At 60.9% G+C, this 12,912-nt stretch overlaps 2 protein-coding genes across 2 annotated transcripts in view; both read left to right on the forward strand.

Moving 5' to 3' along the window:
* PIK3CB (phosphatidylinositol-4,5-bisphosphate 3-kinase catalytic subunit beta) overlaps window positions 1-12,912 on the forward strand; it is a 288,112-nt gene that overhangs the window by 154,805 nt on the left and 120,395 nt on the right. The window lies entirely within an intron of this gene.
* Window positions 2,142-4,285, forward strand: FOXL2 (forkhead box L2). Its single transcript, XM_032697658.1, has one exon. The coding sequence runs from the start codon at window positions 2,142-2,144 to the stop codon at window positions 3,060-3,062; it is 921 nt and encodes a 306-aa protein (XP_032553549.1). The 3' UTR covers window positions 3,063-4,285.

Raw genomic sequence — 12,912 nt, forward strand, 5'->3', positions numbered from 1 at the left:
CGGGAGCAGCATGGGTGGCCGGCAGAAAGAAGTTCGCCCTGGCCCTGGGGAGCCCGGCAGCCCCGTCCTGGCGGCGGGGCACAGCTGGCTCCGGCTGCTCCACCGCCCTGCGCGGGGCGAGCCACTGGGGGCCTCCCGGGGAGGAGAAACCTGGAGAGGGTCTCTCCTGCGGGCCTCGTCCCTCCGCCGTTTCGTTTGTGTGCCTTGGGGAGGTGCCTGGGGGCGGCGTGCGCTGCTCCGCGGCTGGGTGCGGAAGCAGACGGGCCTCCTGTCTGTGACCAGAATCATAGAGCCCGGGTTATGGGCCACGCATTCCTCCGTCGACGGGAGATGAGGGATTCGTTATATGGCCATGGAAGAAGATGTAGAAACGTATTTTACCTGAGGAGTATAATATATGTATATATATATATACATATATGTAAATATAAGAGTTCCCCGAAGGATTCGTTTATTTCTCGGTTAAAATACGTTTCTACATCGTCGTCTGCCTTCACCTCCAATTAGCCTCTCCCAGGGCGGGGAGCGGGGACCCGTGGCCAGGCGCACGAACTAGAGATCCGCGCATCAGCCATCGAAGCCCCAGGAGCGCCTCGGCCGAAGAGGCCCGGCTGCACCGGGCGCGCACGTTCGGGTGCTGCCAGCCCCCTGGGCTCATGCTTGGTTACCAAAATTGGTGTAGCACGTAAAATCTGCGGGGCGGAGAACAATGTGTTCACGTTCAAGAAAGGCAGGAGCGAGTCTGAGGGCCGTGAGCTGCCGGCCGGCGGAGCTGCGGGCGCCGAGCTGAGCGTGCAGCTGCTCCCAGGGCCGCTTCTGGGCAGCCCGGGCTGTGCTTGAGTACGGGAGAAGAGGTCGGGTCCGTGCGGAGCCATGTCCGGCACCGGGCTCACGGCAGTGCCTCATCCCGACGGCCGAGCGGGGCCGGGCCGGGAGCGCAGGTGGTCCCGGCCCTGCGGAGCTCGGCCGGGCTTTAGCGGCTGACGGCGGCCGCGTTGTCTGATGGAAGGGCTCGGGGGTCAAACGGGGCCAGTCTGTTCCATTCCCGGTGATAGGACTTAGGGCTCCGTTAAAAATCAGTGCAAAGAGTCCTCTGCCCGCCACTTTACCCGTGTCTGAGCAGCTCCGTGTAACTGATTTGTTATAATGTTGTTATAATCTTGTGCTCTGGCCAGCTGAGACGGCCTGTCTGCTGTTCGGGGAGGCTCTACCTGAAGGCAGGAAAGGGGAAGGAGTGAGGGAATGTCAGTGCTCCAGGAACCGTGTGAAATACGATGAAGCCCTCCAGGGAAGCGGTCAGGAAAGCTGCCTGGTGTGTCATCCCCCGCCCCGCCACCCTGCCCCGGCCCTCGAGTCGCCTGTCAGCGCGTACTTTGCGGGGAGAGAGAAGGGGCGACCTGACACCTTTTGCTCTCTTGCCTCCTGCAAATAAGAGCTGCAAGAACCGACTTGCAGGGAGCGGCAACAGCCTCCCTGTACTCTCCGGGAGCGATCGGTTGGCGGGGCCCGCGGCCAAGACATATAAACGCGGCCGCGTGTGCGGCTGGACGTGTGACAGCCGCCGTGGCGGGGGCGAGCGCCGCGGGCACACCCCCTCGCACCCACCGGGCGGGCGGGAAGCGCAGCGCCGCGGGCCCCACCGGGCTCCGAGGTGGGTGGCAGAGGCTCCCTGAGCACCCCCCGGACACCGCCCCCCGCCTCCCCGCCCCCGGCGGCGCGGCGGGGCCGGGGCGGTTCCGCGCCGTTCCGCGGGGCCACGTCGGGCCGCGTGTGCGCGGGGCTGAGCGCGGCGCCGTGACTGCGGGGTGAACTCGGCCGTGCCCAGCGGCTCGGCCGCGATAGGGGAGCGGGCTCTTGACGAAAGCGGAACTCGGCCGGGCCCATACAAATCAGAAAAGAGCCCGGCCGCCGCGGCAGAGGGGAGCGGAGCCCGCGGGGGCAGGGACGCCGCGGCCGCCGCGCTGCACGGACCAGCGGCGCCGCGAGAGGCGCCTCCCCATCTCCGTCCCGGTCCCGGCTCCGGCCTCGATCTCGGCGAGCGCGGGGCGGGACGGCCGCCGGCGCCGGGCTCCGCGCACCGGGCAGCGCTCGGCACCGCGCGGCGCTGCGCTGGCCGCCCCGGGCGGCGGACGCGGGGCACCATGATGAGCAATTACCCGGACGGCGAGGAAGACACAGTGGCGCTACTGGCTCATGACACCAGCGGCAGCAAGGAGCCGGAGCGAGTCAAGGAGGAGCTGAGCACGGACAAGGGCCCCGAGAAGCCGGACCCCTCGCAGAAGCCCCCCTACTCCTACGTGGCCCTAATCGCCATGGCCATCCGGGAGAGCGCTGAGAAGAGGCTCACGCTGTCTGGAATCTACCAGTACATCATCAGCAAGTTCCCTTTCTACGAGAAGAACAAGAAGGGCTGGCAGAACAGCATCCGCCACAACCTCAGCCTCAACGAGTGCTTCATCAAGGTGCCCCGGGAGGGCGGCGGCGAGCGCAAGGGCAACTACTGGACCCTGGACCCCGCCTGCGAGGACATGTTCGAGAAAGGCAACTACCGCAGGAGACGAAGGATGAAACGGCCTTTCCGGCCGCCTCCGACCCACTTCCAGCCTGGCAAGACCCTCTTCAGCCCAGACAGCTATGGCTACCTGTCCCCGCCCAAGTACTTGCAGTCCACCTTCATGAACAACTCGTGGCCGCTGGCGCAGCCCCCCGCGCCCATGCCCTACACCTCCTGCCAGATGTCTGGCGGGAACGTCAGCCCCGTCAATGTGAAAGGACTCTCGGGCCCGGCGTCCTACAGCCCCTACTCGCGGGTGCAGAGCATGGCGCTGCCCAGCATGGTGAACTCCTACAACGGCATGGGCCACCACCACCACCACCCGCACGCCCACCACCCGCAGCAGCTCAGCCCCGCCAGCCCCGCGCCGCCGGCGGCCCCGGCGGCGAACGGAGCCGGCCTCCAGTTTGCCTGCGCCCGTCAGCCCACCGAGCTGTCCATGATGCACTGTTCCTACTGGGAGCACGACAGCAAACACAGCGCCCTACACTCCCGCATAGACATCTAGGGAGGCTCCGGCCGGCCGCCGTCACAGAAATGCACCGGCCCCGCTGCCCCTCTCCCATCCCGCCGCGTTCCCCTGTGCTCTCGTGTCTCTTCTCGTCCCTTAGCTGCAGACTTTCCTCTCTCTCTGCCCAGACTGTCGCAGTGGGTAAATAGCAGCCTCGCCCCGGGTGTAGTGTCAGTGCAGGAGCCGTCCGGCCACGAGAAGAAGGCAGTGTAAATGTGGGAGCTTCCCCGCGGGGCTGCGCCGGGCGTCGGCGGCCGGGCCGCCTGTCTCCGAGCGAGAGGGGATTCACCGAGTGTTTCTCTGCTTGTGTGTGTGTGTGTGTGTCTTTGTTTGTGAGTTGTTAGTTTTGGTTTGTTTGGGTTTTTTTTTTGGTGGGGCGGGGGAGCATGTAATTAAAAAATAAGCTGTTTAGCCCTCAAAATTATGCTCCTTTGCAATTCGGCCGTAATCTTTTCGGGCTCGGCCTTGGGGAGAGTAAAGTGGAGCTTGTAAATAGCGGAGGCATTTTCACGCGTGCGGTGCAGGGCTGACGGGGCCTATACACTACTGTGTGCCCGCGGTGCTCGTCCTCCTCCTTCTTCTTCGCGTTTTCTGTCTTCTTCCTCGCTCTGCAAAGCACTGCGCTTCTTCCGAGCTGTGCCTTTTCGTTAAAATAGTACTTAACGTGGGGACTGCTGTAACAGCAGATGTGCGATATTGCTGGTTAACACAAACCAAAAAACAAAACCTGCCAGGGTCACTCCTGAAACGTTTCAGCAGTGGGAAATGTATTTTTTAAAGGAGACAATGTCCTCTGAGGTCTTAAAAGTAATTTTATACAAGTCTAAAAAAATATTTTGATGTTATTAAAAAAAAAAGAGACGGTTTCCTGTAAATTAGAATATTTTTCAGTGTGCATATTATTATTAATAATGAAAGATTAAACTATCTTCGTTTTTTCCCCCCAAACCTGGCCCCAAATGGATTTTCCAGTAGGTTCTGCTTTTGAGTGCTTGACCTTTTTCTTAAAAAGTTTTGATCCTTCAATTTTACATAGGGTAATGTGAAAAATATAGCGTTTATAAAACAGGGGCCAGTTCATAGCGATTCTATAAATGTTTGTGTAAGCTGATAGATACTGTGGCATAGTACCATTTTGGGACCAACTTTTCTAGAGTGAACTAGCACTTTTATTGTACTTTCTAGCATTGTAAAGTCTCCAATAAAATGCCTTTCCTTCTTTCCATATCGTTTTATTTCACTCCGCTCCTCCGTGCTCGGGATCGGTTACCGGCGGCAGGAATGGGGCGGGCGCCGTGTACCAGGGCCGCTCGGCGCTGCCCGGCCCGTTCCCTGCGGCGGGCACCGCTCCCGGGGCCGCTCCGCCGCGGGAACACGCGGGCTATGTCCGGGCTCTCCGTCGGCTCCGTGATGCACCGGCGAGCTGCGCTCCCGCCGAGAGCTCCGGCGGGCCCGCGCCGGCCGCTGCGGGACCGTTTCGGTGGCTCCACAGGGGTGAGCGCGGCCGGGCACGGGAACGCCTCCGCTCCGGGACGCGGCAGCTGCCGGCACCCCGCCCGTGTGCCCAGCCCTCCGGGCAGTGCCTGCGGCTATGCCCGCAGCGGACCCCGGCTCCGCTTTCATTTCTCCCCCGCCTGCTCGGGGCGGCTCCGCGTTATCCCGGGCCCGGCCGCGCTGCACAGCGGCCTGCGCCCCATCCGGGCCCCGGCCGGGGACGGAGCCGGGAGCCGCCGGCGGGTCCCTCTTTCCTCGCCGGGCCGATGGCTGCGGCAAAGGCGCTCCAGAGGCCTGGGCCTCGCTTCCAAACCTGCCGGCCCACGGGGACAGCGGCCCCTGCGCGGGCGCCTGCGGGTCAGGAGGGGATGGGGCAGGCGGGGTGGCCCTCGCCCAGTGCCGGCCCGGGATGCAGTGGCTCTCCTTAGGCGCCGACCTGGGCCAGGCCTGCAGTTCTGCGGCAGGAGTGGGGATGCGGGTGTTCCGCTTCCCGGGCTGCTCCCTGTCCCGGAGAGGGACTGCCAGGGGCGAAAACCAGTGCTGGGGGTGAGCACTCCCCGCCTGTTGCTGGAGGCCTGCAGCGTGACCCGCGGGTCAGCCAGGCCCTTGCCCGGCTGCCTGACGGTCTTCCCTTTTGCTAGGGCCTACTGCAGCCTCTCTGAACGGGAGAAGCGGCAACTTCCAGCATGGGCACAGAAAGCCGTGGGGGGACGTGGGGACCGATCGCCTCTCTGCCGCAGCGCCACTCGGCGAGCACGGCCAGGGCAGAAGGGCTCCAGGGGCACCCGCCGGGCCAGCCCGGGCGCCCTGCTGTGCCCCCTGGCCCCGCTGCTTAGGCCCTGTCCCCAGCGGGAGGGCGCTGAGAGCGCTGGTACTGCCGAGGGGCTCCGCTCCCGGGCCGACAGGGACGCACAGGGGTGCCGCGAGCGGAGCCGCTGAGAGGCGGCGGTGCCGCGGCCGCTCCGCGCTGTGCGCAGGGGCTGCGGGCCGAGCGCTGCCCCGGGTGCCGGGAAGGAGAAAGCCTGGCCTCTACACGAACACTGGTGTAACGATGGGGCGAAAGGCCGGAGAGGGGCTGCCAGTGCGCATGGGACACGGCCGCGACTCGCACCTTTGCCACTCGTGCCTCTGCGGGAGAGGAGCGCTGTCCCGTGACTCAGACCTGCCCGCGGCCTTCAGACGGGAGCAGGTGGTGGAGGGGAGAGGGAGCACCGCTCACAGGCCTCGGGGATCGCAGCTTTGCACCGGGGGGCTCAGGGCCTTGGCTGCTTGTTACTTATTTGATAGGTACTGCCAGTCCCGCTAATTTCCTCCGCGGTGCGTCGGAAACAAGGGAAACCCCCGCCGCCGGAGGTGGGCATGGGGAGAAGGGAGGGAGGGATTACCGCCCCGGATCCCGCACAGGCCCACCGGCGCCTCCACGGTGTCCTTCCTGGGCTGTGCCGTCGCTCGGCCGGGCCGCAGCGCCCTTGGCAAGCACCCGGGGACTGCTGGGGCTCGGCGGCTTTGGGTGAAGCGATAGCTGGCAGTGCCAGGTGCTGCGGGAGAAGGCGGCAGCCCGGGACCGGGTCGTGCGGCCCCCAGGGCTACTCCGATTCTCGGGGGTCTTTACTAGTGCTTTATCAGTGCCCGTCTGAGTACACACAGAGAGACAGAGAGCCGCGCGTTTCGGAAAGGAGCGGGCCGGCAGGGCCGTGAGGTCACTCTCCGGCCCGGGCCGGTGCCCAGTCCGTCTGCCGGACTCCTTGTGCACGGGCGAGGCTCCGATCGCCTTCGCCCCGGGCTCCCCTCGCCGCTCCCCGACAGCAGCGCGGCCCCGAGTCAACTGCGGCCATTGCGCCTGTAGGATGTTTTCACGATCGTTTTCTGTATTTTATAAACAGAGACTGCACTGAATGTAAGCTTCACAGGGAAATCACGAGGAGAACCCGGCCGCCGTCCCGGGCTGGCCTGGCGGCGCTTGCCGGGCACTGTCGGGCTGTGGTCCGGGGCAGGGCTGGTCCTGCCGGCAGCAGCTCGGCCTCTGCCGCTGCCGGGAGCGGCCGGGCCGCCCGGTCAGTCCTGCCGGCCTGGGGAGGGGGGCGGCCATCACGTCCCTGCTCGCTGTGCTTGCCTGGGCAGCGGGGGCCGGCCCGTGGGGAGCCGCCGCGGACCGCGCCGTGTGATACTGAACACCCAGGCACCGACACGCAGGGACTGAGTGTCCCATACGAGCCCGCTGGGCAGCCTGGCTGATGGGTAGGATCGGGCCGCATCCCGACAGTGGCATTTGGGACGACAGGGGCTGGGCAGGAGATGGGGTCTGTACCGACCCCTCGTGCAGGCAGGTCCGTGGGCACGAACAGCGCCAGGGGTGCTCCCGGCGGCTCAGAAGTCCCTCGCTCCGGGCCGCCACGTCAGCCGATCCCGCGGGTCCCACCTGCCCCCGGCCGCGCCGCCGCCCAGCCCCGTCGGCCCCTTTTACAAAAGCCGAGCGCCGAGCTCTTGGCAAGAGCTGGGGTTGCGCGTTGTGTAAGGTCTTTCCCCGTTATATAAAGGACGGCAGGGGGAATGCTCCACGGAGCGGGACGCGCTCCCCGGGACAGCACCTTGGCGCGGAGCCTCCTCCGACCGCGGGGCTGCTCCGGGGGCCAGAGCCGGGCCAGGGGGCCTCAGGGCCGCTGAGCCGCCGCCACTGCCCTTTCGGAACGGCCCCGAGTTTACGCAACGCTGGAGAAAGATGAAAGCAGAAGAGCGAGGGGTGTTTTCTCCCTGCCCGGAGCGGGCGTGGAAGCAGCCTGCCTCGGCCACTGAGGGAGAGGCAGCGCTGCCCGTGCCCTTCAGGGGAAGGGCCGGGTTTTTCCCCCGACGCTGAGCGGGCTCCCACAGCCCTTCTGCTGCTCTGGCACACCGGGGCAGTGCCAAGCCGGCGGGATGTTCTGCGGCCGTAGCTTTTTCTTCCTCTCAGGTCCTTTGCGCAGGCCACAAAGGTCCTTTGAACCCCTGGCCAGAGTCAGAGGGTGGCAGAGCCCTCGGCACCCCGGCCAGTCCCCACCAGCACGGCACGGCACGGCTGCCCTCTGCCTGCGGGCCGGCGGGAGCGCGAGTGCTGAGGGACCCCGGGAGAGCTGCTTCGGCTCCTCTAGTCGTGCCTGGAGCGGGTGGGCGACGGTGACGGTGGCTGCGGGCAGGGCAGGGCAGAGCCGTGCTCCGTGGGGAGACACACACAGGGCTCTTAACTTGCGCCCTCCCGCCCGCCCCGGCCGGAGTGCCAGGTTAATACCGCCTGATTCCTGGTATTCTTGTCCGTGTTTTAAGTGGCGAAAAAGTCACTTCCAGTCCCATGGTCCGCGTTTCACCCTGAACTCATTGAAAAGAGAGTGCGGGGTCAGGACTGTTTATTATACAACCAATTAAAACAGGAAAATATGCAAAGGCTTCATTCAGCAAGATCCGGCTATTGTTAAGCCGAAAACGATATTTTTGTTTCAAAAATAAAAAAGTACATTTGTTACTTAAAAAATCTCCGCTCTGCGTGTGTGACGGACGCGACTCCCGCCGGTCGGGAGCGCGGCGAGCTCCGGCGACCCCAGCTCGCCGCCTGCCCTGCGCCTCGGGCCCGACCCGGCCTGGGCGGCCGAAGGGCGGCTCGACGGGGCGGGCAGGGACCGGGGACCCCCTCCTTCCTCCCCGCTGGGCTCGACCCTCCCTGCGGGGTCAGCTCCTGCAGCCAGCCTCAAACGTGGGGGGCCAGCTCCGTGCGGGGTACACGGGCAGCCGGCGTGTTGTTTTGGGCAATAGAAGCCGATGAAAAAAATACTACGAGGACTAAAAAGCCGGACACTGTAGCGGGCTCGGTCAGAGTCGGGATAACCAGACAGGAGAACCCCAAGAAGCGCTGCAGAGCCCCGAGAGCGACGCTGAGCCCCGCCAGCGGCGCCGGCAGCTCTGGGCACACCTTGGCAGCCGGGAGCGGAGGAGAGAGAGAGGCCACGGGCGGGGCTCCCGGGTCTGCCGTTCCCCTCCGACTTCTCCCTTCACCTCTGCGGAATCCCCAGAAGTCCATTCCTGGATGTGCGTGGCATCGCCGCCCTTGGCAGGGCTGTGCTCTGCGGCGGTGTCACATCTGCCTCGCAGCAGGGATGCGGCCCCGCACAGGGCAGGCAGGGAGGGGGCTCATCCCGGCGGGATCGCCGCCCGCTCCGCCGCCCGGAGCCGCCGCGGCATCGCTGCCCGCCCCAGGTAGCCCTCGGGGATGTGCTCAGCAGCGGGCCTGGGAAGCGCTCACCAAAACAGTCGCTCGGGCTGGCCTAATCCAATGAGTTTATTTTAGTCCTAGAGCTGTATTGAAAACATTAGCTGTGCTTCTTGTGGTTGTTTACAGTATGTTGGTCTCAACATCACAGCCGCCCTTCTGGAAGAGTCTTACAGGATTCAGACAGAGGGAAACCAACACAGAAGTGACTCGGAAAGCATGATGGCCAATGATTAATCAAATCAGAGACAAGAAGGCGGAGGTAATCAATGAGTTTTCACTTATAGTTTTCTTGGATGGACATCTTTTTCCTTTTTCTTTTTATAAGTTTAGAAACACATGAGGCTTTATTAGCCAAACAAGCAGCTGCAGGGTTTGGTGGGCTGGTGGGAATCCGTTCAAAATCAGCTGCATGTTTCCTGAAGCGCAATTCGGCTTTCGACAAAACCTTGTTCTTGTTCCCGCCCAGCGCTCGGCGCCGGACACCAGGCAGGGCTGCGCCCCCCGGGAGCCCACCCGCTCCCGCTCTCGGGACCTGCCCCTTCTGCCCAAGAGAGGGGCTCGAGAACCACAGATCACGAACGCATTGGCAGGGCAGGAGGGCCTTGCTCTCCCTCAAGTTGCACAGTGAGCAAATACGGTGAGAAATCTCATCAGGTGTGATCTTAAAGTGAAACAGCTACTCTCCCTGCTCGGCCTTTGGGAGAGGGTTTGCGCACTGTGTAAGGCCTTTCCCCGTTATAAAATGACGGCAAGAGGAACGTCATCCTTCCCCGAAGTGCCGAGGGTCCCAAGTTCGGTTTTCCCGGAGGGCGCAGGCGCGCGCACACAGGTGGCTCCTGACACAGACGGAGGCTCCTGCCTTCCCAGCTGGCCCTTTAAACCCTGCGGGTTTGCTGGCAGATGAATGGTTCACCTACCTTCGTTTAATTTCTTTCCCTCCCCAGCGGGATTTTCCCCCCGCACCACATGAATAACAAATTCGGAGCGATCACGAAGTAACGGGGCGGAATCTCACCTTTGTGGTTCACAGTGACTGTTTTCGATGACAGGAGGCAGCACGGGGGGAAAGCGGGCACGGAACGGTGCAAACCGCCCCGAGCCGCGGGCTGGCCCTCGAAGGGCATTTTACTGATAGAGATCTGGCGCTTGAATCGGGCGGGGGCATCTGAAAAGAAACGTGGGCCTTCAGTAAATGGGCTGTGAGACATTGTGGGGAGAAGATTCGTGATTTTTGGGCTGTCGGGGTAGCTTCCACTTCCTCGGGCAAGCAGGGCGTGTAAAGGTGCGGATTTTGGGGCCAGCTGTCTGCTCCGCCGCAGAGAAAAGTTACTGACCTGTTGTTAAACATACGGCGCCTGTTTCCCCGTTTTTTCCCAACGATAACTGGGGTTCTTTTCATTACTATCGTTTTGTTCCATGAAAACCCAAACAATCAGTAAAGGACAGGGCGAAGCTGAGCACAACACGAGGCGCAATGTCCTAAGTTATCAAAAGGGGAGAGAAACTAAAAGGAGTCACTCGCTACGCGTCTTTTATTTTTTTTTTTTCAGGTGTTGCTTTTAACAAGATGTTCGGGGAAAAAAAAATATCAGGCACATGTTGAGGATGCGCTGCGTTTCCTCCGCTCCTTGCTTTGGAGGCGATATCTCTTGGTGCTTATCAGCGACAATGTGTGCGGCATCTGGTACGTGGCTCCTGAACGCTCCCCGCGCTCGGGTACAAGTGGTTCTTGGGGCACGAAGGCTGCCCCGCAGCCAACCCCGCAGCCAGCCCCCCTCAGCCTATCCCACCGAGGGGCTGCTGGCAGCCCCGGCGGAGAGCCAGAAGCGGTGCCGGGAACGGCTCGTACAGCCTGGGCAACGAAGTCCCGGGAAATGTTGGTTTCCTGGCTAATGAAACACCCCCGAGGCGCAGGGGGATGCCGGAAGGTCTTTCGCGGGGAAGCAAGTTGCGCGGTTCTGAGGTTTGGGCAACCGGAGTACTCTCTTGATTCGTTTTCGCCAAGGTTTTGGGACCGTACCAGCCCTTTCTGCCTTCAACCCAGCCCCAAGCGGGGCAGGAGGAGCGCACACCCTGCATGCGGGAACGGCCACTTGGATCCCCGCTGCTACCAGTGGGAGAGGGATTCCCGAGGCACTTTAATGCGTGTCCTCACGGTTTGCCATGGATCCAATGTCCCCAGGGCACGGGGCAGCGGCCGCCCAGCCGGGCCGGCAGCGGGCAGGGACAAGGAGAGGGACAGGGACAAGGGCGGCCTCTCGGTCCCCGGTCTTACAGGTTGCCTTTCTGGTTCCTATGATGCCTCCGAAATACGGGGACGTTTTCAAGAAAGAAGCAGATTTTAAAAGTTAGCAGTAAGGTTTTTAAAAATACACATCGTTGCTGATATCTCTTGTAGAGCAGCCTCCTGCCCCGCCTGTTGTGGTTCCAGTCCACTGAACAGTCCTTCTCTTTCCCTACTCTTTCCCCAAAATCAACGAGCTTGCTTTGGAAGCCTCTTGATTCGCCTTTTTTTGATAAACCACTGTTCAGTTCAGACCAGAGCAGCTAGTGTTGTCTGAGACAGTCATCAGTTGCCTTAGCACAGAAATGGGAACCACTTGTTTAAACATCTTCAGGTCCCAAAATCTCTACGAGCCATCACAGAGTAGTTTTTGTGGGGTTTTTTGTTTGTGGGGTTTTTTTCTCCTCCCGAAGCGGGAAGGGAACGAGAGGATTACAAGGAGGAATGTCTGCTCCGGCCGCTACAAGCACCAGAAGATTTCGGTTTGCCTTTTTCTTTTTTTTTTTTTTTTCCATCAGTTTTTCCATTCCTAGAGGAAAATTTTTCAGTATCTGAATCAAAGTGCGTGATTCCAACTTTTTTTTTTTTTCCCCTGTTGTTTTGTTTTATCTCAGCCCTTTTTTTTTTTCATGTTTTCATTTAAAAAGTGACAGATTTGGTGGAACCCTCAAGTGTTTCCCATTAGAGGCGGAGAGTTCACCAGTGCGCCTTTCTGATGTTCCACATGACACGTTTCGGAGTCTGAAGCAAGAGCACGCCCTAAGTAGTTGCAGTTGGCCCGCTGCAGTTGCGGTGCCTGTGTCTGCACCTCCCGGCCCGCCGCTGCCCTCTGCCGGTCCCGCACCTCCCCGCACCGCCCGGCACCGCACCGCCCGAGGGGAGCGGCCCCTTCGGCCCAGAGGGCTGCTTCTCTTCCCCCCGCCGCGCTCTCAGCATCGTCCGATTGCCAGAAAACACCCAGGAAAAAAAAAAAAAAAAGCCACGGGGGCAGTAGGTGTTTCCCAGCCTGCGGGACGTTCTTCGCTCCGTCTTGTAATGTGGGGAATTCCTGGGATATAAATAGGCGGTTGCACATTTTCTCCTTTTGCCTGCTCGTGGATTCTGCTCTGCCTTTTGCTGCTGCTCTCTATCTCTCGCTGATGCCACCGGGGCTGCAGCCCTCCCTTCTGGCAGCAGGCTTTTACCATTGCTCTCGTGTCCTGTATTTTTAACCACTAATCTGTCCTGTAAGGAAAATTCCCTTTATGTAAGAAGTCATTCTGAATCCTCATGTTTTGGAGTGTGGCCCTGTACAAATATTACTAAAGCAGTGTGGAAAGCAGCACTTGGTTAGGAGAACTAGAAGGTGTCAAGTAATCTTCATAGCCAAATTGTCTTGTAAATATGTGCAGGATACAATCCTTTGGCAACTGAGACCTTATAACTGCAGAAAATGGGTTTATACACCTTTACTGACATTTTTAGTGATAAAACTTAATTTTATATTACTCAGACTCAAAAAATCACTGTGTGGTCATGGATCTTGGACAAATGAGGATGTATCAGCTACTATCTTTTATTTGAGAAAGAACTGAATGTTTATAAAGTATTAGGAGCAGCAGAATTTGCTAGAGAAAATCAAGTGCGGTGGATCCTAGAGAAATGTAAGGACCAGTGAAATAATTGATGCTGCAGACAGAAGGATGTCCTGGTTTCCCTGCACTGCAGTGAGCTCCTCACTGGAGCCTGGCAGTGCCCCTTCCCTGTTTCAGTTCTCTGCTGGGGCTGGGCAGGGGGATTTGTGCGGGGCAGCGTGACTACCAGGGATTCCCCAGGGTCTGAACTAGCCGAGG

This window comes from Chiroxiphia lanceolata, chromosome 10 (assembly GCF_009829145.1).
Source record: "Chiroxiphia lanceolata isolate bChiLan1 chromosome 10, bChiLan1.pri, whole genome shotgun sequence".
NCBI lineage: Eukaryota > Metazoa > Chordata > Aves > Passeriformes > Pipridae > Chiroxiphia > Chiroxiphia lanceolata.

Bases quoted from the DNA above. Each gene is read 5' to 3' on its own strand.
- FOXL2 (XM_032697658.1), top strand. From the start codon at position 2,142: ATGATGAGCAATTACCCGGACGGCGAGGAAGACACAGTGGCGCTACTG.